We start from the raw sequence: 23,153 nt of genomic DNA, 5'->3' as shown, positions 1-23,153 counted from the left end.
TTTTTTTTTTTTTAGTTTAGTTTGTGACGTATTATTGCGACCTGTCAACCACAGCTGGGTTATAAATAGTTTAATTTGATTTTACCTTGCCAGCATCACGTTGTCAGTGTCGTCCTTTCCCCACTCCCAATCCTTCCCAGGATCCACAGCAAAGTGCAGCGGCAGCATTTTGTGCTCCGAGTCAGTCAGCGGGATCACAACTGCTGGTAGAGACAGGAATAAAGTATTCTTAGAAAAAAGGACGAGCGCTTTTAATCCATCTCCTTTTGAGTGCAATCAATTCTTTCACTTTCTTTCTTCTTGCATTTGCACTTCTTGCTGGCCTGTATTGTTTTTGGATATTTAAACGAGATATTTTTGGACTGCTAGACGACTGCACTTCAGATTCTGCTTGCTTTCCACAGTGTTACTGCTGCTCCGAGTGCTTCCTGACCTCCCAAACCGGGTATCGGGCCGAGATCAGAATAGCATTAAAAGGGTATTGCTTCTGGATATTTAAATTAGATATTTTTGGACTGCTTGACAAATCGAAGTCTGGGAAGTGTTGTCAACTTCAAACATAATGGCATAAATTTGGACTGGAGTCTCTCCATTTGGAACCGATGCTGCTCCTGCAAAGATCTGCTGGGCCAATCAGATCGTTCGGGTGGGGCTTTATGTGGTGATGGACAGAAAAGTAACAGCAACGTAGTCATAGACATCATCTGAGCACCGTGGAGTTGAATTTGTTTACAATAAAATGGCTCTAATTAGTTGGAGGACTATCCAATCACGTGCAGAGGTAATATAGACTCGTCATTTCTTCACACAGATCAGATCATGTTCAGTTTTTCTCTCATAAGGTGAAAAACATCCGAGTATGACACAGCATGCAGCTCCTGATAAAATGCCAGTAACTTCAACAAAATATTCAGCTCATAATTTACAAGGATCCTTGGATTTCTACTAAATAAACCACCAGTTTAAATCAAATAAACTATGTGAGATACGAGTTTGACGCACTCTGCTTCACAGCTTTAAAATATCAGCTGCTTCTCTGCTGCCAAAAAAAAATCATCTATATCCACACATCATGCTAATAGATGTGGATGATGCAAAGCGTCACCTTGCTCTTTAGTGCTGTCCTTCTGCTCCATGGAGACCAGGGCTGAGAAGTGAGCCTGGTCGTATGCCAGGACCAGGGGAGAGCGATGGCACTTGGCAGCTGGCACTTCCAGTGGTAGGTAGATGCCTCCGAACGGGATGGGAGCGAAGGCTGAGGGAGGGGGGGGGGCGGGGGTGGAAAGAATGAAAAGGACATTAATTATCTGAAAAAACATCATCTGTTTGCAAGCCAATAGAACACACTGTGGAGATTTGTGTCAGGCTGGCTTTTGAAGACAAGTTACCAGTCAGTAGCTGCATGTACATGAACACCAGTACTACTATAATAATCAGAATAAAAGGCCTCATACCACCTCAGTCAGAACAGACTGAAGGAATCAGACGTAGTAAGGTGGTGGTAATCTAATAAACATGTAAACTCTTGATATGCTGGTTTCTAAATCTATTCTTTCTGAGCATGTTTGCGTGGGGTAAACTTCAGGAGGGACAGAAACATGGAGGTAGACATCTTGGTCATCTTCTTCTACTCTTTCAATTTAAAGTTGGTGGGAAAAGTTCTTATATTTCCTGCAGATTTGCAGCCTGGATGCCAGACCAACTTCACCCAAGTAACATCCACACCAATGAATGCCAGGTCCAGAAGTTTCCCAGCAGAACATTGAACTGTCACAAGATGGTTTAAATGTTATTCACTTCTCCTGTCCGCGCCCCCCCCCCAAAAATAATAATAATAATAACGCTGAATGAAATGAATGAAAGTAGAAGATGCATTAACATTGTGAGGACATATTTGCACATATCTTACCCTCTCCTCCCGAGTCCCTCAGCATGGTGTCAGCCACCACCACAATGGGTCTTCTGAGGACGTGAGCCAAGACAAAGACGTGAAACTCCTCTAAACTCTCATAAACTGGTTCCTCTGTGGACTCCGCCCTGAACACAACAACAACAACAACACATCCCTGGGTTAATAGAGGTTATTTATACATGTTAGTTGGAAAACGACAGATAATCAAAGTCACTAATGGACTAATGAAATAAAACCAATAAAAACATATAGAGGTACGAACGTTGACCTTCATTTCGCCAAAGAATAAAAAAGGTTCAGAGGTTTACAGTCAGTATATTCAACCTCCGTGACCTTATGTTTGTCACAGTAAATACCAGATTGACTGAATGAGGGCCAGACACTCACTCAGTCCAGATTGTGAGCGTAGTTGTTTGTGCATGAATAAAAACATGAGCGTGACCCGAGCGCGGTGGGCTCAACAGTCGGGGCATTGTCCCGAGCCAGACCTTACCCGTTGGTGCCGTTGGTGCTGTAGTGTATTCGGGGCTCGCTGGAGGCGAGCTTCAACAGTTCATTCCACTCCTTCTGCCACTCCTCCTCCGTGTACACCAGACCGGACTGAGGAGAAAGGAAGGACACACAAACACACACACACACACATTTGCCATTTAGAGAGGGAGTGTCAAATGTCACAAAAGCATGCGCTGACGTTATGGCGTCTTACCACAAGGTTACACGCTGACAACTGAGCCTTTACTTTGTTGTTCACACAGCACCAACATCACCCTCATCAATTTCATTTCATGCACAGAAGGAAACTCGTTAATGAGGATTATTACTTTTTCAAATCTACACAAATTCAGCGTCGCCTAACTCTACCCACTGAGCAGCTTTAAAGCAGTAGCTGTGCAAGTATGGGTGACATATTAGCCATTAGTCATCTATGTGGCATCTCCTCTGCATGAGTCTGCATGCAGCCACTTTAAAACCAGTGTGCTATAAAGCTGCTGTTCCTCTTTTTGCCGCAAACAAGTCAAAACAGCCTCTAGCTGTGGGCGCGGTCTTGCGGAGCGGTAACAATGGCAGGTGGAGATATTAACACGCTCGGATAACGTAACTAAACATTAGGACGGTGATAAAACAATCTTAAAGTCACTGTTTGTGTTTGATACGGACGTGCAGTGGTGTAAACCTTTGATCATCTATTCAGAAGGAAAACATTAGCTCCTAACAACCACGTAAACACTTGACCTGCTGCTTTCTCTCCATTTTATTTCTGAGCACGTTTGCTCCACGTGGAGTAAACGTCAGGTGACGAGTTTCCGGGGGATGAGAAGAACGAGGCCAGAATTTATATGGGTTTATAGGTTGTGCAGACTTGACTTCTCTTATTTCAGAATAAGGAGGACAAGCTAAATAAACGGTGCAGGCCTCTTAACAAACCTCTTTGTTCTGCTGGGTCTGCTGCCACCTCCACCTGCGCTTCAGAGCCTCTCTCTCCAACCCGTGATCCATCAACGCATACAGGGACTTCCTCAGCATCAAGTCTCGGTCGTGAAAGCCCCACATACCTGCAATAAGAAAACAAAACCATGTCATATAACAGGCAGATGTGAAGCAGTCCCAAATTAATAAACATCTGTTGGTATTTTTGGTCTTAAATGTACGAGTAACGTGTTAAGCCGGTGATTATTACGCTCATCTCTTTACTAATGTGTGGAGCGATGCCTGCGCATTAGTTGGGGAGTTATTCATTTCCTGGACTGGGCCTCCTGAGTGGGACACAAAGGCTAAGCGAGTGTGCGCTGCAACGCCGTAAAATGCAATTAGTGCTTAAGCTAACGCCGGAGCTCTCTTAATGAATGCTAATGGAGTGTGAACCTGCACGGCGCCGGGGTCTTGTTTGAAAGGCAGGCGATACTCACCCAGCGAGGCGGCGTGTAACAGGCAGTTTCCATCTCCGCTCGTCGCCAGAGGCAGCAAACTCTGACAGTTTGGAACCACTTTCGTCCACCAGTTCAGGCGTCCTGCAGACGGATAGGAAAAACATCAACTCACACGTTTGAAGCCGCGTTTCCCAAATGGATAATCGTCACTTTTATGTTGACAGCAACATAATATTTCTTGTCAATGAACATTTGTCCAGCTTTCTTTGGAAATAAACAGCTCCAAAATTAAAATGCAACCCTATAAACCTAAAAAGTTTACAGCCAGTTTATTAGGTACGCCTATAAAATCTACTTCAACACAGTAACTTACAAAGTTTTTCCATGTTCAGTTTTTATGAACGTTGTCAGAAATGTGCAAGTTCAGTTATTTGTTTATGACTGAGGTGGTTCCTTGGATCAGAGCTGTAATATATGTAATTTCCTGCAGCTTCTCGTTAGAAATCTTGCAAGATTAGTCATGCAAAACCAGTTATGCATGTACAGAGATTAGTCCACGTGTGATGGAGATCCAAAACAGAAGCTCCGACTCTGAGAGAAGCGCCGGGACCGAAAGATGATTGGATTTAAAAAGCGTGACGACAGAGAAGAGCTGCACAGAAAAACCCACGACACACGAATGATGAAGAAGTAGAGGGAAAATATTATGGAGACGCCACAAACCTCTGGAACCAATGACAACTTCATAACCAAGTAAAATTGTTTTGGAACTCGAATTAGGATTTTATGAATCGGAATTGAGTAGATTCAGGAAATCAGTAGATATAACCAGCCCCACTACATTACATGCACTTGCCAGTTCATTAGGTACACTGGTGAAAACAAATGCATTCTAATATAACAGTCCTGTACTTAATCTTGGCTTCAAAAAGCTTCTGGTACTCAGCATTAATTTAAAAATAACAGAGAGAGCTGTTGATTCAGCTGTGCTTTCATTTTCTAGTACTGCTGAATTGTTTTGTGTTGTGCCGGCACATGTTCCTATTATTTTGACAACCCTGTTCTAGTCAAAGTTTAACAGCACCACAAACTCCATCCTCCAAAATGATCATCCAGTAGAATCACCACCTTTCTAACGTCGTTTCAACATCGACTGAACATTAGAACAAGTCATGACAGAGGATTTAGTGCAGGACTGTTGCATCAGAATGTATTCACAAGTGTACCTAATGAACTGGCTCGTGACTCACTGCAGACAACAGGTTTTAATCAAAGCAGACATTTTTGGCTCGTCATATTGACAAAGAGCTTAAGTTGGGGTGAAGCCTGTTCTGATATTCACCAGCGTGCTCAAGGGCCACCATCATCGACTGCTCGATCAGGTCCCTCTCGATGAAGCCCCGGAAGTCGTCCCGGTACACGGTGAGGTCCGGTAGTTGGAAGGTGCACAGGGGCGTGTCCAGCAGGGGCTCGTTGCTGCTGCCGCCGCCGCTGGTGCTGGAGACGTGAGAGCGGGCCAGGGACACGATGGTGGAGCTGGCGTGAGAAATGCCCCTCGACAGGCGCTTCTCTGTAGCAGCTGATGGTGGAGAAAGGCCGTTAACACAACAGGTAATTAAAGACAATTGAAAATAAGTTACACAGCCACTTAAAAGTTTTTGCTCCCTTCAGAATTTTCTACATTTCTGCATAAAACATGAGCTGATTTGTCCTGAAAGTCGACAAAGAGAACCCAATCAAACACATGAAACAGAAATATTGTATTGTGTATTTGTTTATTCAGGAAAATGAGCTAATATTACATATCTCCTGATGCCGTGAGTCATTTTTCTGCAGAAATGTAGAAAATTCTGAAGGGGTGCTTAAACCTTTGGATGCACTGCGAAGTGAAGTGCCTCATTTTAGAGGCTTCACGCTGAAAACACCTCTCTGTCTAATGCAGTTTAACAGCACCACACGCCTCCGAAAGCGTCCATATAACTGAATCTTCTGACACCGTTAAAACGGACGGGATTCATTGATTGTTTCATGAGATTACGCTGCTTTTTAATTTGGTGTATCTAGTAACTATTACTACTACCGGCTGCATGCTCGCCGTCATAAAACCGAGCCTCACCTTGCACCACTTCATCTTGGCGGTGCAGCAGAGGCCGTCCTACTCTGGCCATCTCCTTTTCAGGCGGCAGATACGTCCGATCTTCTGCAAACGAATACGTCAGGTTCCCAGCATGCACCTGTCGCAGCTGCTCAAAGTCACTGAGGGCAGCGGTGAAATCCCAGTTCTTGCCTACAGAGAGAGAGAGAGAGAGAGAGACAGACCGATAAGAACATCATCTGTCTGAGCCGACCGACCCCTGCATGGCAACCTGAATCGTCTTTCTATCCTGAGCACATGACACATCCCCAATGAGTTTAAACATTTACCACAAGTCAGTGCAACATATCTTCCTCTCTTATCTTATGTAAAGGCCGCTGGCACGTTATCAGAATTTGGAGCTCGCCTCAGACCGCCGACTTGCTGCTCGCTGACTTGCTGCTGCATTGCATTACATTTTTAACCCATATTATTATCTGCAACTTGTGTTGCTGCTAGGCAACAAGAACCCTGTTGACTCTGGCTATACTGTCCTTCTCTTACAGTTTGATAGTCTAATTAAGAGAAACAGTAACAAGCGAGAAGCTCTGAGACTTGGATCGTCACCCAAGGTCAACTCTGCATATGAAAGGCATCCCTGATTCTTTTTTTAGTTGAGTTGTGAAGTGAGTTAAAGGAGGAAAACACAAATAGAACATTTAAGTTGCTTTTAATTTGACAAACAGCCCTGCGATAGACTGTAGACCTTTCCAGGGGGACAGGCTCCAACTCCCCCCCCCCGCGATCCTCCAGAGGACAAGCAGTTACAGAAAATAAATGAATGAATGAATGAATGAATGAAGGCACTGATTACTACTCTGCATCCCATTCATCGCTGCAGGTTTGCACTGCAGTGAGTACTTTCTGTTTTTGGCGTAACTCACCCTCTAGCAGATCTCTGGCCAATCCCGGTTCAGCTCCAGTGGAACGGACAAAGTCGGACAGGACTGCGTCCATATCCACGGTCATGTGATCATGAATTCACAAGTTGGCGGGTTGCTTCCGGGCATAAAAAAATAAAAAGAAGAAAAAAGAAGAAGAAGAAGAAGAAGACGAAGAGACGGAAAAAAAATCAACACGTACTCCGCTCTCCTCCGCAGGACAGCCAGCAAGGGAATAGGGTGAGGGGGTGCAGTCCTCTACTTTGAGCTATTTCTTTACCAGCCACACCTGGAAAAACAAGAACACAGATAAAATACGATTAAAACTTCTTAAAAGAGAACACTGCAGAGGAAGTGTGGAAAACAATCTGTGAGAGTCCCGGAAATTAAACGCTAATCTAAAGCTACTTCGATATAAATAGTTCATGCAGACATGTTTAACTCATGGTGCAACAAAATACAGAAGTTCTGGAGGAAGATGATCGATAAAATCATAGTCTGTGAACATCCACTAGATTCCAAGATGGTGTTGCTGCATCTCAAACCCTGAGAACACAAAGTTCTGGGTACTGCAGGAGAAAAGATGTATAGGTCTGATCAGAATACGAGTGTTTTGTTGAAAGCTAATTCAACTCCACGGTGCTCAGATGACGCTATGTCTCTGTTATATTGCCAGTTAATTGTCAGAACTTATTTGTTTAGCAGTTAACTAATTGTTTCAGCTCCAGTTGCAAGTGTCCATCACAGCATAAAGCCCTGCAGATCTTTGCTGGAGCATAATCAGTTCCCAACGGAGAGAATCCAGAACAACTTTTTGCCAAGAAACAAGTTGAGGACTGTGAAGTTCAGGTGGCGTTAAGGCTACGTCATTACTGCAAGAAAACTGAGGCGTCTACAGTTGGTGCATGGATCAAGAATATGGCACAATGGATGCCAATGGACAGAGGACCATAAATACACCTTTCAGCCACAACATTAAAACCACTGACAGGAGAAGTAAACAACATTTAAACCATCTTGTGACAGTTCAATGTTCTGCTGGGAAACTTCTGGAGCTGGCATTCATTGGTGTGGATGTTACTTAGACATGTAGCACCCACCTAGACCAGACCAGACCAGATACCCCCCCACCCCATAGCAATGACACTCCCCCCACTAACAACATTCTGGTGCCAGACACCACACAACACCCTCAGAAGGCCCATGTCCATTCTCTGCTGAGTCACCACAAGGGAGACCTGCACAATATTAGGAGGTGGTCATAATGTTATGCCTGATCTGTAGTTGGGTCATTCAGTTCACAAGAATATTGCAATTGTAAATTGAATGAAAAGGATTTAAGACGACATCTGCATTAAACAGCTTACAAGAAAGAACAACGTTAGCGCTATAATGATGTCACTCGACCCCATTTTAAACTCTTGCCTGTCGTGACCTGGTTGTTTTTGAACTTGACACCCTGTCCCACCCATGAAAACGGCCGTGGCCCACAAAGTAAACAGGTTTGCACATACACTTTGTTCACATTTGCCCTGAAACCTAATGAAAGTCTAGTAGTGTAGCTGCCGTTTAGACGTGGGAAACCTTCCTGCTCGGTCTCAGCCTTTATGAACATTTTTAATTAGCCGTTATAAATTCAGAGGAGCTGTCAAGTCAAGTCGTGACTCATGATTATTTCAGAATCCAGAACTGAGACCGGTAATTTCCTTCAGATAGGACCTGTTGAATATATAAACAGACTCAAATTTTGTCGCCAGCACCAGATTGTGCAGGCTCTGTGCAGAAAGTATATCAGATCAAGTTACTGGTGCAAAACGTCCAGGTAGCATCCGAGCTAAAGTGAGCTAAGAGTGTTTTTGTGCAAGTAACAAAGGGATTTTTTTCAATTAATCACAGCTAACAATGATTTTAGATTAAGGTATAAGATAAGTAAGTACATGGTCGTCAACATCACATTAATGTTTAAGTAAATGTGCGTAGGCGTGGTGTGATATGAGGAAACAATACTCCTTTCTAGAGGCTCCTTTGAAATCAATTAGACAGCTTTACTCTTCGGGTTTCAGCGGCTAAGGACCCACGGGGGGTTGCATCACTTGTGCACCGAAATCAATACAGAAACATTATCAAGACTGAGGGAAACAGAGAGTCAGCATCAGTGGGGATGCAGAGGGCAATCGATGCACAGCCAGACAAAAGGCATGAATCAAAGTAGCCCTGGTTTGGAGAGGATGCAGCTCGGAGGCCAGGCTAAACCTAAAAAGCTTTTATTTTTACTGGAAAGAGATTCTGTGCACACATTTTGTTTTTAGCTGAGCTATGCAGATTCAGACTAACTCGGCAAAGAAAACACCCTGGAAATTCAGGACAACACAAGAACAGGAACATTTTAAAATAAATAAAATATTGCCAGTTAATTGTTTTGTGGTGAATTTATTGGTTCATCAGTTAATTGACTAGTTGTTTAAGCTCTAGCTGTGAGTGTGGGGTCGTGTTTTAGCATTAGCTGGATACGTGTAGGTCATCTCAAACATCTGGAAAATGATAAACACAACTGATCAATGAAGAAGACTTGAAACTAGATTTATGCTTCCATGTCTATACACGTGGTCTAAGCATTTCTACACCGACTGGACATGACAGCGCCTCATGTTGAAGTTAATAAATGCTAATAAATGTCCACTGAACTGACTGAGGCAAGAGGAGGGTGAATTTTCTGCGATTGACATGGACGAAGATCAATCACTGTTGTTCTGATCTGATTTTATGCGTCGTGTAATTACATTTCTGGGAAGACACATGTCAGTTTACGGTACGGGCTACAAAGCTATGGCGAACGTAGAGCTGACAAAGAAAAATAAATTCATCTTAAGGCTGAATGGAGTATTTTCTGAATAGGCGATTAATCCTTGGGTTAACAACTAAAGAACAAACAGAACTTTCCCCTAATAAACTTTTCTTCAAACATAGTAATGCTTTAAACATGATATCTATGAACGAAGAACCAATTTCAAACTTCAGCTTTGACCAAATGACACAATTCGACAACAAAAGTTCAGATTTATTTAATGCAGTTATGAAAGATGTTGCCTTTTTTACTATATTCTGTGAGTAATTAGCAGACATACCGCTGAGTATGATTTAATTGCTCACATGGAAGCAATTATAATTACCAATGAACCTAACATGCATGAGAGAAACACAGCAGCAGACAGAACAGGGAGAACACGGAAACTTATAGAAACCCTTCAGTTGCACAAGAGGTAAGAACACACATGAAGGTTGTGGGTTCTTACCTCTTAGGCTGCTAACACCCACTCAGAGCTGAACGTTCATGGACGTCTACTTTACCTATAGAGGTCTATATGTGCTAAAACAAAACGCTGGAAAGCAACCCTGCTGTGCTATCCCATTAGCATCTCCATTAGCATCTCGTCTTCAGTCTCTGTTGAGTTCTATTTCAAAAAAAGAAACAACTGATAAAGACACAACCACGACTCCCAAGGCTCCAACCAACAATCAGACTAAACTCATTGGAATTAGTCAAAATACTCTACGGCTCGGTTTTAGTTTAAGTAAGCGTCCAGCTTTGTCTTCTTCTTCGTCTCCTCGTTCTGGGGTTTTGTCAGTTGTGAGCTACTAGTCGTATTACCGCCCTCGGCAGGATAAAATTATTTACAACGACAAGCAGCTTTTACTCTACGCACTGCAACGCCATCACTGACATTGACAAATCGTTGCAGCCTGAGCTACAATATTCTATTTTTACACTTTATGAGGATGATTTCTAATCATCAGCGCTGGTTTCATGATCTAAAGAATCTATTTTATACGTTGCAGCACAAGAATAACGACTGATGCTTGACCAATGAATGTTTTTGTTTGAATTACAAAACTACTGCAAACAAGGCTGCAGTTATTCACTAATTAAAGTTCTGTTGAAGTTCAGAAACGGCCTGATCCAGTTTCTTAAATCTACCTACAGTCATCTATTCCCATCCGTCCCATGGCTCATCCACCACCCTGTGTTCCTGCCTCATCTCTGACTCAGTGAACCCTCTTGCACTGCGCCTGATGAGTCACGAGTTTACTCTTCTTACACCTCTCCATCGTTCTCTCGCTCTGAGCTCTCCCTACACCCTCCCTCGGTGTCTTTATCATTATTAAAAGACACACAGGCACACACAGAAGAGAGGGAGAGAGGGAGGGAGGGAGGAGGGGGTCTCATAGACTTTCTGAGCCGAATATTTCCAGAACATTCCCTGCAAAGTCAGCCGTTCGGCAGCCTCGCCTGCAGCGTCTCCTAACACTCTTGCGGTTTGTCAGCTCTGTGACGTTAAGGTCCGCCGATCACATCCACATCAGGGTAACGAAAACTGACTCGGATCCCATTCAGACTGACACAGAAATGCAGATTAGACTGCATTCTGACCGACAGTAGCACGCCATAGAAAACGCACCATCACGGCAGTGCTGGAATGAGCGTGTTGCTATAGGTACCAGTCGGAAACCTGTCCAGGAAAACACAGCTTGTTACAAGACTCAAAATAAAAATATAAGCTGCAAAACCATTGATTTTACAGCCTAAAGATTAATTTGTTTCACTAAACAGAAGACTTGAGGGCTGATTGGCTATCAATAAAACTTAATCAACAACATTTTTTTATATATTTAAGTCCTTACTGGTTCAATATCTCGTGTTTTGCTTCGTCGTACATCATAGTATCTTTGGATTTCAAACTGCTGGTGCACTGAAACGAGGCATCTGACATTTGAAGAAGTCCCCTCAGGCTCTGGGAAACTATAAGAAAATAATCAGCAGTTTGAGGCCCTGAGGTCTACTGTGTGCACTTTCGTATCACGCAGACGTGCAATCAATTTATTTTTTCCCCTCCTTACAGCTCACCAAAACAGCACAAGCACCAGTCAATAATCTTAATTGAATTGTCCTGCTGGAAGGTGACCTGAAAGGGTGAGGAGAATCATTTGACCTGTGTGACCCTCGTCCTGACCGGAGCTGGATGCAGATTGGATGCTGCCTTTTTTTGTTGTTGCGCAGACATGAAGGATAAGGGGTCATTAATTTTAGGAAACCATCTTGCGAACTCAAAAAAAAACAAGAAAACAGTTTTTAACCGTTCTGTAAGTGGTATGTCGTCTCTTTATGTATGCATAAGAAACATTTCTTCAGCCAGATTCAAATTATTCTTAGTAGAGATTCAAATTTTACTGTTTTCATGGAGGCTAAGTAAAATGATGGACATGTCCCAAGTGCTTCTGCAGCTGGGGAGCGCCAAATCTGGAGGTAACTTAACAGAAGAAGAAGAACTGATTCAATGGGAGAACATGACCGGCGTTTCTGTCCACACACTCTTGTTTCAACAACTGGTTGTTCTGCTACCTCCATGTTTCTGTCCCTCCTGGAAACTGCCGATTCAGTATCGGCCAATCCGAATCCCGAGCCGATCTTAAGCAAACTTCCTCCCATTTGTTTGTTTTTTGGGGATGGTGGCGAATCAAGATTTAACGATGATCTCCTACTACCACGTCTCCAAACATCCACACTGCAAGTTCTTCTACACAGCAGACATGTTAAGTCACATGATTTTGAGTCTTCTTCGTTGGTTTTTGGCAGCTTTGATGTTAGCCAACCGCCATTAAAACAGAAGAAGAAGACATTTTGACGCTACAGGGATGTGGTTTTGGTTTATGGAAGACCTAAAATAAATTGCTGGCTCAACTGATACCGATGCAATCTGAACATTTTAAAAATGCCTGGATCGGCCCGAAACCGATCAGGACATTAATACTGACTTGTGAAATCTGTAAGGCTCTGCTACAAGACAAAGGTATGATAGTAAGCTCTTGGATGAGAGAAAACACATGTCAAACCAACACTGATGGTTTTAACAACCTGACAGGGACGCTAAGGCTGCTCCGGACCTGCCACTACAATATAGAGCCTGTCTGTTCAGCCTTCAGCCTCTCGTAAAAGTAATTTGTTTGTTTTATCATGAGCACACTGTCATTTAGCTTATAGACTACCAATCCTGGAGCATCAACTGATGGCAAAGGCCACTGGCAGCCGGAAAAAAAACATGTGGAAAGGCCAATAAAAGTGTGGACTGAATGTACTAAGACAGACCAAACAAAAGCCTGGCTGTTGTCACTGCGGGGCCTGTAGCATCGGCCATTCCTGTGAACCCACTCCGATTGCATTCGATGCAATGTCACATGGCTCCGCTGGTATAAGAAGAAAACTTGTTTTTGACACAAGGCCTCTGGTGTTACTCCATATTATAATAAAATTGTGGCTTTGATTTGATTTCCTAACAGTAAATTAGATCGCTTTGAACTAGGTGTCACTGAAGAAGATTGAATAAGGTGCGTCTTGATTTGATCTTACATAATAAAACTTTTCAATGGTGCAATCAACCAAAGAAAATTAACAAAGCTTCTACAGTCATTAAGACAGAACTTGTGGAAGCGCTGGAGGTTTTAAATGCATAAATATAAATGGAAAAATCGTGGTAAAGCCAATATTTACCTCTAAGAAATTAAATATAAATAATGTTTTAATTCATTTTCTGGTCAAATGTTTCAGATTTTATCCTGTAAGAATCAATCCACACAAGAAAGACGCTGCGTGGATTACTGGCTAACATGAACGGCACTGCTGCCAACGTGGGCCAGTCAGTGATTTGTATCTGGGATGGCTGAGCTTTTGTCTGGCAGGAGGGCTTACGTAACGGGAGCTGCTGACAACACGTGGGTGCTGAGCTGAGGGCTGGGAGAATGGCCCGGATCACTGAGGGAGACGGAAAGGTCACCGAAGCCCACTGCGTCAGCCCTTAGTGGGCTGAGGAGGTCAGATAACTGCTGGGACCGGGGCGATGCAAGTTTCTTTTCCGCCATCCTTTAGATTGTTTATTTATATGGGGTAAGTGTCTGACACCATGTTTTTACGACATGCATGCTCTCAGACTGATGTCGTCACACCATGAAACACAAACAGAAGAGCTACAGATGAAGAAGGGAAGCTGAAGCAATCTTTTGAATGGTTTAGAGCAGGAATGTCCCGATCCAGACATTTATAAAATGATCGGATCGGTTCTGTATCAGGCTTCAGCCAAGCCTGATCTTTTGTATTTATTTATTTTCGGTCTGCCAGAAACCAAAACCACGACCCTATAGCGTCAAACCCTCTACTTCCTCTTGTGCTTTAGTGGCGGTTGACTAGCGTCGAAGCTACAAAAAAAACAAACTGAAGAAGTAGAAGACTTTACTTTTTCTGCTTCTTCTGTTTTAGCTGCAGTTGGTTAGTTTATTTTTGCATCAAAACCTCTTCTTCCTATTCAGTTTTAAGGCGGTTGGTTAGCGTTAAAGCTGCCAGAAACCCAAGAAAAACCAAAATGAGGTGAATAAACATGTCTGCTGTGTGGAAGAACTTCACTCTTTTCAAACTGTGTGATGTGGATGTTTGGTGAGGTGGTAGTAGTTGATCATCATTCAATACTACCAACTTGATTCAGGTCAAAGGCTGCACCCAAACAACAACAACAAACACTGAATGTTTAAAAGAAGAGAAAAGTTTCCTGGAGACAGCGTCAAGGAGAAACATCTTCCAGAGAGGGTTAGGGAGTTTATGGCAGCGTTGGATGACCAGAACATTTCTGGAGTAGAGAACACAAGGTACCAGCTACCCTCTCCACACTACATTAACTTTGACTGAAAGATTTATTGGACTGAATCCAGTCCACTCTAGGAGAAGACAAGGAAGACAAGGACAGACTTTAGGAAGCTACAGGAGACCAACTCTAGGAGAAGACAAGGAAGACAAGGACAGACTTTAGGAAGCTACAGGAGACCAACTCTAGGAGAAGACAAGGAAGACAAGGACAGACTTTAGGAAGCTACAGGAGACCAACTCTAGAGGAAGACAAGGAAGACAAGGACAGACTTTAGGACGCTACAGAGGAGAAGATTGAGACCCATGATCATTTCGTGATTGTGCTCGAGACTCGGATCCGATCTAAAATGTGGTGTGGTGGTACAGGAGACGTTACACATCGGTATAATCCACAGAATAGAAGAAGAGACTGAAAACTGAAAACCAGCCTCCTTGGCCATTTTGAAGGTGGCTGGCACTTATCTGTGAATGTTTACATCTCCCATTAAGCTTGGATTACACTTCCACAACTTCTCCACACGTAGCCTACGCACTAACCTATGCCAGCGGATGCATCATTTATATTTGTGTGCGCTGGTGTGTTGGCAAGTCATGGTGTGATTTCTATGCCACTGAGTTTCTTTGTGATCCAGCGTTCAAGCATAAATCTAAGGAGGCATAAAACCTTTTTTTTTGCCCCATTTTGCCTTTTGAAAAACTTTTTTTTTTTTTTTAACTAAACTCAAAATGAAACGAGTTGAGCAGCAGAGCAGACGTGGCATGGTGTTTTAATGTGGCAGGACCAAGAAAAACAATGGAAAGAAAAACAAATGTCTGATCTCATTGTTGAAAACGTCCAACAGGTTATTGCAACGCTCTAAAAACTCTTTCACTTTTCTTATTACAGGCTCTACAACATTGTTAACAAGCCACAAGTTATGTCGTCTAAAATAATCTCGTCTGATCATCCTGAGGGCAACCTTGGTGCACACAATGTGACTTATCTCAAGAATTAAAATTGAGCTTCTAAAAGATGCAAGAATGGAAATAATGATACCAATTTGGGGAAAAAGAAAACAGACATCTTTAGAGATAATCTGCATTAAAAAAAAAAACTAACCTGGATAATTTTCCATGTCAGATTTATTTCTCAGGATAGAAATAAGAAAAACGCAGCAGGAAATAGTTAATATTTTTTATATAGAGCTGTCTAAAGGGTTTATTGTTTTAAGTCCAGACTGGACTCACTCGTGGCTATTCTCAGTCCAGGTTGAAGCCATTACAAACTGCCCACAGCAACAACCACCAGGCCTTTTAATGCTTTGTCATGCTTCACTGTGAGGGTGACTCCTGCAAGGTCACTCATTACACCACGGCCTAAATTAAGAGAACAAGCCTAAACTGCAGCTTTTTAATATGCTAGCTGTAGCCTAGCGAATAAATTTGTTTCGGGCGCAACAAAAATGCAAGGAAGCAAGTACAGCTACCAGATAAGGTTCACTGCAAAGACAGAACTCTCTGTTATTGTTTTTGGATTAAAATGCCGATGTCAAACATTACAGAGCAGGGACAGGTTTAAATCAACCGTTTAGTCGTTTTGTAATGTAGTTTATTTATGTTCAGATCACGAGTTCTGACTTTCACCCAACCTGCTTCTCTGCATGCCAGCTAAACAAGAAGGAAGACAGCGTCTACCTACGTGTGGGTCATGCACCGTCACCTGTCTAATGTAGATAATTCACCAATCTATGTTTGACTCGCTGAGGCCTCATTCGCAGGGCTCCTTTTATAATTAAGAGGAGGACGGGGGGAGGCTGCCGGGTCAAAGAACAAGAGGAGTATGCTTGGATAGATACGGAACAATGACCCGAGAATTATTTTATCTGCACAGTCTGTGGTGAGACCGAGTTGTTCTGTCTCCCCTTTAATGGTCAGGACATGATAAATGGCCACGTGTATAAATGTGTCACTTCTATTTTAGTTCAATCACATAAACCTTTCCTGTGATCTCAGTGAATGCAACGCACCCTTCTCTAGTAATGAGATAAAGGACATAAAGGTAAGCACACAGTGTGAGGGCGATGTGGCTGGTGTGGTGGGAGGGGGAGGATGACAAACTGGTCAGCCTATTGCCGATTTAGAAACGGGAATGCAGAAATGACCAAAATAACACAATCTTTCGAGGTTTAAAAAAAATCCAGAATGACTCAGGAGGTGGAGACGCCTAATAAAGGGGAATTTGGAAGAAATACTTGCGTATCCACATGACTGACGCACTTGCTGTAAATTGGTGTTTTCTGCAGAGTCATATTAAGTGCTCGAATGTCTGTTATAGCTACGGATGTCCCAATCGGTACCAGGAAGATCAGCATCTAGGTATTTTTTATAACATGTTCGGATGAGATTGGTGTCAGGCTTCGAGCAAGCAATAAACCAAAACCAGACACCTGCAGCATCGAAACGTCTTCTTCCCCAAGAATCCAAGAAGAAGAAGAAGAAGAAGACAACCCAAGATCAAACCAAAGAAGTCAGTCAGACGGAAATTTATAAACTGTGCAATGTGGATGTTTCGCGAGGTGGTACAATAGGAGACCTACTTGATTCTCCTCAAGAAAAAACTGAAAACTATGGAGTCCACTCAGATTAAAGGCTGAAACCAAATAACAACAACAACAACAACAATGAACGCTGCGTTTAAAAGAAGAGAGAAACTCTTCCAGAGAGGTTTAGGGAACTTATGGCAGCGTTGGACGACCGATAAACTGGAAAGCCTATTGCAGATGAATTAGTATATATTTTGGCTACTAAGGAACCAGGAACAGGAGTGAGGAGATGACTAACTAGGCCTACAGAGATTGTTCATTTTTGCTAAAATAACACAATGCTTCGAGGCTCCAAAAATCCAGAATGACTCAGGCTGTGGCGACGCCTAATAAGGAGAATTTGGAGGAAATACTTGCACATCAACATGATTGAGTCACTCACTGTAAAAACGGTGTGTGTGTGTGTTTTTGTTTTGCAGAGTTGTGAGTCAACTTAAAATGTTTATTATAGGCGTAGCATGCTTCCACAGACACCTGTATAAAAACAGAGCGGAGCGACTGCTTCCTTGTTCGTTCTCTGAGAGTCTTTCTTTTTCTTTTTCTTTTTTTTTTTTTTAAACAAACGCTCCAGAAACAGGGTGGGTTCGCTGCAAACAATCAATCACAGTAAACACCTTCCGACTGAAGGAAACCCGCAAGAGGAAGAAAAACAAAGGTGTGGTTGGATGGCTTGTCTTTAGCTGTCTTTATCTGCGGAGTGCTTGTAATCTGGTTACTGACTGAGCCCGGTCAGCCTACACTCTTTTATCATTACATAACACGAGAGCTGCAGCTGGGAAGGAGGCCGTCGATGACTGCCTGGCTGAGAACGGAGGGAAAACTGAGACCCTTCTTTTTTTTTTTCCTCTCTTTTCTTATTTACGCAGTTCTTCCAAAGTTTCTTTCATGTGAACCGTGCAGCACAATGGCCCTGCTGCAGAATAAATCTCTGCTGTAGGAAGTGCCGCTTCAGTCCCCTAGACATTACAAGCAAACAGGTTTAAAAAAAGAACGACCTCTTATCAGCGAACCCTGCAGCCTCGGACAAGAATCGGAGCAATGCAGAATCCTCTCAGTAATACCGCTCTATAAGGCTGACGGTGTTGTGGTCTGGCGCTGTTGTAAGACCCAGATAATTATGCTCAACGCGACTCAACGGCAAAAAAAATAATAAAAATCGCTGAGGCTGTGAAGGAAACGCAGAAGAAGAGACCTCAGCCAATTTCGTCATTTTCTGCACAGTTGGTAATCTTCAAGGGCAAGTGGCTGCATCGCGGGAATAGCGAAGGAACATCACTTTGCAAAGGGCTTACATAATGCCAGCGCATAGGATAAAAAGCATTGTGGCGCAGATACAAGGTAACGTAAGGACGGTGCACGGAAAGGTACGCATCACGCGGCACATACACCAATCAGCCACAACATTAAAACCACTGAGAGGAGAAGTATTGACCATCTTGGGACAATTCAGTGCTCTGCTGGGAAACTTCTGGACGTAAACCACCCACCTAGACCAGATGAGTCACCACAACCGAGGCCTAGGTCGTAATGTTATCCCTGATCGGTGGATATAGCAAACTAATAGTCTAAACTGCTGCCTCACTAAACCAGCGCTGAAGGAGGGGCCTTTCAGTTGCTATTGGTTTACATCTCAGAGATCAATACAGTAAATTGGAGTCTAACCACTTCCTCTCATTGGAGAAAAATCAATGAAACCCACATCCACAGAGCTGCTGCTGACATGTGAATTATAGGAACTAGTGGGCCGTTTCAAAGTCCATTAGCTCCACGCGAATCCGAGGAAGCTCTAGAGGAGCAAAGAGCCGTGATGCAGCTGCAGCAAAAGACTGGTGGTTATCTTCTTCCCCAAATAAGGACATTCATCATTTTCACCGCTCGGATTACGCTGCAAGAAGTGGCAAGTGTTTACAAACAGGACGGGTGGGAATTTAAAAATGAAACGGGAGTAGGAGAGAGATCGGCCTCCCTACATGGGAATTAAAACACATTTCAGCCCTGATGAAGGCTTAGCCACCAGCTGTGGGCGTCTGTGCAGCGCGTAAGACAACACCAGCCCCGAATGCACACAGCTGATGTCAGAGATTCCACACCATGCCTGCCTGCCTGCCTGCCTGCCTGCCCTCTCTGAGGCCACGCCACTGGAGCCGGCCTCGTCCGAAAGCTGCCCAGTCATCAAACAAAAATTCGCCAAGTCCCGACTCCCCTCTCGCTCGGCCTCCTCCCCGCTCTCGTTTGCCGGCTCCAAACTTGAGAATGACATTTTTTCCCCATGAGAGAGCTCAAGGGGGGGGGGGGGGGGGACAGATGCAAAGAAAAGAAGACCCACTTACGGATCATTTGACCTCAGTTTTATTGTTTGGATTGTGCACAGACTCAAAAGATCCCGGGGTTGCAGCAGCTTTGAACTCTATGACCGAGGCACTCTGAACTGAGAATCATCTGGTCTAAAAATAGAATTTATGCGACACACAAGGAAAAAGGGAGAGGTTTAGGTGAACTTCCAGTACTAGACATCATCCCTGAACACCTATCAGACTTGTGGAGTGCTTGCATCTATCCTTACATCTAAACCAGAGCAGTAACAACTGTGTAAGCAACACTCCCAATGCAAATCACCACCTAATCTCTGAGTTGCCAGAACTAGAGCAACCTCCTGTTTCACACAGTCTAAAAATAATCCACTCCTAATCACAGTTTAAACATAGAAACTCTGCACAGTGAAGAGTTCATAAAACAACGCTGTCGGGGACTAAACCTGGATAAAAGCCTCAGTCAAAGATATATCCGTGACGTCAACTGCTCTCTGGAAGCTGGACTCACAAGAATTTCTCCAATAAAGATGATAAACGTTTCAAATGTGGTCCACAAAAAAAATAGGGCTGAGCACTGCTACTGGTTTCCTAATTCGATTCAACATCAATTCATCTTGAGATATTCAAGTTTCGAAACCATTTTGCTTAGTTGTGAAATAATATTCCACAAAACTAATCTTTTAATTGTTTTCCTCTAGCTGGCGACGTCTTACATATGGCTTTGTGCCGCTCTTCTCTGTCGTCATACTTTTTAAATCCTATCAGTTTTCAGTAGCTTCTTGCACGATCTTGCAAAACCTGTTGCAAGAAATCAGTCTCGCCAGAACCGCAGCGAGATTTCTAACGAGAGGATGCAGGAAATAACGTGTATTTTAATTATAATCGACCAGAGGGTTTTGTAAATCGATATCGGATCTTTAAAAACAACATCCCGGCCCGGGTTTTAAGACAAAATGTCTCCTCGTCAGTGGAAAACATCCGAGCACTTCTTAGTGGTTTCCTTCAGCCTAATGTGGACTCTTGCTGATATTCACTGGAGCAGAGCAATAACAGCCAGCGAGTCCAGCCAGATGAAATGGGCAGTATTAACTTCTGAGCACAAGTGTTTATCAAAGTGTCTGAGAGCTGATGTCATGGCGTAACAGAGCATGTAGCAGAGATGTCTCAATTCATTTAGTCCACTGTTCCCTAAAATAGTGGACATCGTGCGCCAGCATGAGACAACAAACTCCCAAGTTAGTGGACAAAAAGCTTGTTCATGAGGCGAGGACAAAACTTTGTCCCATGAGTAACTGTCTAGTCCTGCATATGAATAAAGTGGAAACAACCTTTCATGGAAATATGAACAGGCCTACCCAACCCTACCCATGTACCAGCTTATGATGCTCATATTTAATCGTTCTACAGACTAACTAATAGTTAATAGATTACACCGATCAGCCACAACATTAAAACCACTGACAGGAGAAGTGAGTAACATTTAAAACATCTTGTGACAGTTCAATGCTCTGCTGGGAAACTTCTGGACCTGGCATTCATTGATGTGGATGTTACTTAGACATGTAGCACCCACCTAGACCAGACCAGGCACCCCCACCCCATAGCAATGACACTCCTTGATGGCAGCAGCCATCCCCAGCAGGATGCAGCCTGACACAGACACACACACAAAAACGTTTTAGGAGCAACTAAAGAAAAAAACATGAAGAACAGCACAAGGTGTTGACCTGGCCTCCAAATTCACTAGATCCCAAACTTATCAAGTATCTGTGGGATGATCCACAGAGGCCCCTCCCCTCAAAGGCCCCCCACTGACAACAGGACACCCTCAGAAGGACCATGTCCATTCTCTGATGAGTCACCACAAGGGAGACCTACATAATATTAGGAAGGTGGTCATAATGTTATGGCTCAATCATCCAGATCATGGTATAAGCTTGAACTTGATTTTTCTTGAAGAGGTTTCATCCACTTGTTCAGTTCTAAACTAATGAATGAATGGGACGTTTGTGTTTTATTATTATTTTACTATAATTTAGAACTACAGAAGCTACTTGTCCAGTTGTCTTAGATTCAGTTTTGTTTTTTGGGACAGGCTACTTCCCCACATCAGTGTAAAAATGGTTTTTGAGGACGTATTCTACTCCAGTGTCCGTAAAAACACGTTAGAGGACTGCCTCAAGCTGTCTTGAAAAGCTGGCCTCAGAAGGTTCCTGGTCTGTGGCAGGGACGTGCCACTGCAGCCAGGCCCGGTAACCACCAGTCAAGGAGTGCTAATTAACAGCCACATGAAGCAGGCTGCTGTGGAGAGGGCTTTAGGGGGGACCACAAGTGGCATTCCCACATTCCACACAAAGACCACATTACATTGTGCACGGTGTCAGTGTGACGGACGGACGGACGGACGACCCTAACGGCAGAATTAAAAAAAAAAAACGTAACGAGGGCATCTGATCCTCGACGTGAACTAGAGAGGTGGAAGCTAAATCATCAATGTGTTACTGTTTCAGAAAGAGAGAGGAGAGCTGCAGAGCGTCCAGCGGAAAGTGTTGTTCTGCCTCTGACAGACAGCGGCACCGAGACAGACGGGTAAATCGCTTCTCTTGGTGAAGATTATGCGTTGGTTTCTTTATTCCGGACAGCTGCCAGCACAAACTCCAGCCTCTGTGGGTGAGAAGTCCTCATTCGGCCCCGACGGCTTCTTCATCGATTTTTTTTTTTTTAACCGCAAGCCTCTGAACATGGCCCGCCTAATTATTAGCAAAAGAAAAACCCCAATAAATTGCAAAATATGTGACTGTACAGTAATAAAGAAGACACTTTATCACACTAAGGGTCACACACATTCGCTCCTCACTTAAAACCGTTTACAAAGTGATTTCAGATGGAGGACAAACTGGCTGCTTGCAAAACCACAAGATATTTATTTGGGTTTGGAAAGCTTTTCCATGTAGTTGTTGTGTAATGCAGAAGGAAAAACTTGTGTTATTTAAATAAAAACAAATCAGCATCTTAACCCTAACCATTTACAAATGTTCAACACGAGAGAAAGATTTGATCTCAACACTCATTCACACGGGACTAGTACTACCTGGGGATGTCTAGTCATTTCTAATAATTTCGTATGTGATCTTAATCCTGTCCAAGTTGTATTAAAGTAAGAATTACACAATAAATTATCTACCATATTTCCCCAAACACAGAAGTCCCGTGATAATACTACTACTATCTTTGTGGTTTGTGGTGTTTTTATTCTATCAATGAGTTTTCTTTCCGTTTTCCGTCTTTTTTTTTTCTGGCTCATCTTGCTCAAGAATCACAACAGCTTGGTGCACATTCAGGAGGATGACGACGAAGCAAGCTGAAAACCAGCAGCGAAGTGAAATCACAAAGGATGATGAGATGGATGAGAAGCCCGGCAGCACATTTTGATGTATTGGATTTTATTTACTGATGCACTAGTGTGTTCGTCACGTCGATAAAGGTTGGATGTGACTTCAATATCTGCCAGGTAGTTCATGAAAAACTCCCTCAGGATCAATACAGTCCTATAACACATCATGTTTTATTTACTTTTGTCTGTCAATAGATTAAAACATTTAACTTGGGTAAATTAATCACACATTCCCTTTCATATCTGCTTTAAATGTATTTATCAAGCATGTTATCAACATCTCAGCTGCTCAGAAAACCTGCTCAATTCCCAGAGAGAAGCATCTGACAGGACTTTGAAGCTTAACTTTCATCGTTCAAAATTCGAAACCTTCATCCATTACT

At 43.1% G+C, this 23,153-nt stretch overlaps 1 protein-coding gene across 2 annotated transcripts in view; it reads right to left on the bottom strand.

The window, feature by feature from the left end:
• The window catches only part of otud7b (OTU deubiquitinase 7B), a 37,735-nt gene that overhangs the window by 8,710 nt on the left and 5,872 nt on the right, over positions 1 to 23,153 (bottom strand). The window contains exons 2-10 of one of the 2 annotated variants that reach the window (XM_084557678.1): positions 6,799 to 7,084; positions 5,897 to 6,067; positions 5,123 to 5,359; positions 3,820 to 3,921; positions 3,338 to 3,465; positions 2,406 to 2,512; positions 1,910 to 2,037; positions 1,106 to 1,255; positions 86 to 203 (exon numbers count right to left, since the gene is read on the bottom strand). In XM_084557678.1, the coding sequence (XP_084413804.1) occupies positions 86 to 203; positions 1,106 to 1,255; positions 1,910 to 2,037; positions 2,406 to 2,512; positions 3,338 to 3,465; positions 3,820 to 3,921; positions 5,123 to 5,359; positions 5,897 to 6,067; positions 6,799 to 6,883 (1,226 nt within the window). In that variant the 5' untranslated portion in view covers positions 6,884 to 7,084. The remainder of the gene's footprint in view (positions 1 to 85; positions 204 to 1,105; positions 1,256 to 1,909; positions 2,038 to 2,405; positions 2,513 to 3,337; positions 3,466 to 3,819; positions 3,922 to 5,122; positions 5,360 to 5,896; positions 6,068 to 6,798; positions 7,085 to 23,153) is intronic. The other variant, XM_084557679.1, reaches the window with a different exon arrangement.

Source organism: Chelon labrosus (assembly GCF_963514085.1).
Source record: "Chelon labrosus genome assembly, chromosome: 12".
Lineage (NCBI taxonomy): Eukaryota > Metazoa > Chordata > Actinopteri > Mugiliformes > Mugilidae > Chelon > Chelon labrosus.
This window is presented reverse-complemented; position numbering and strand designations above follow the sequence as displayed.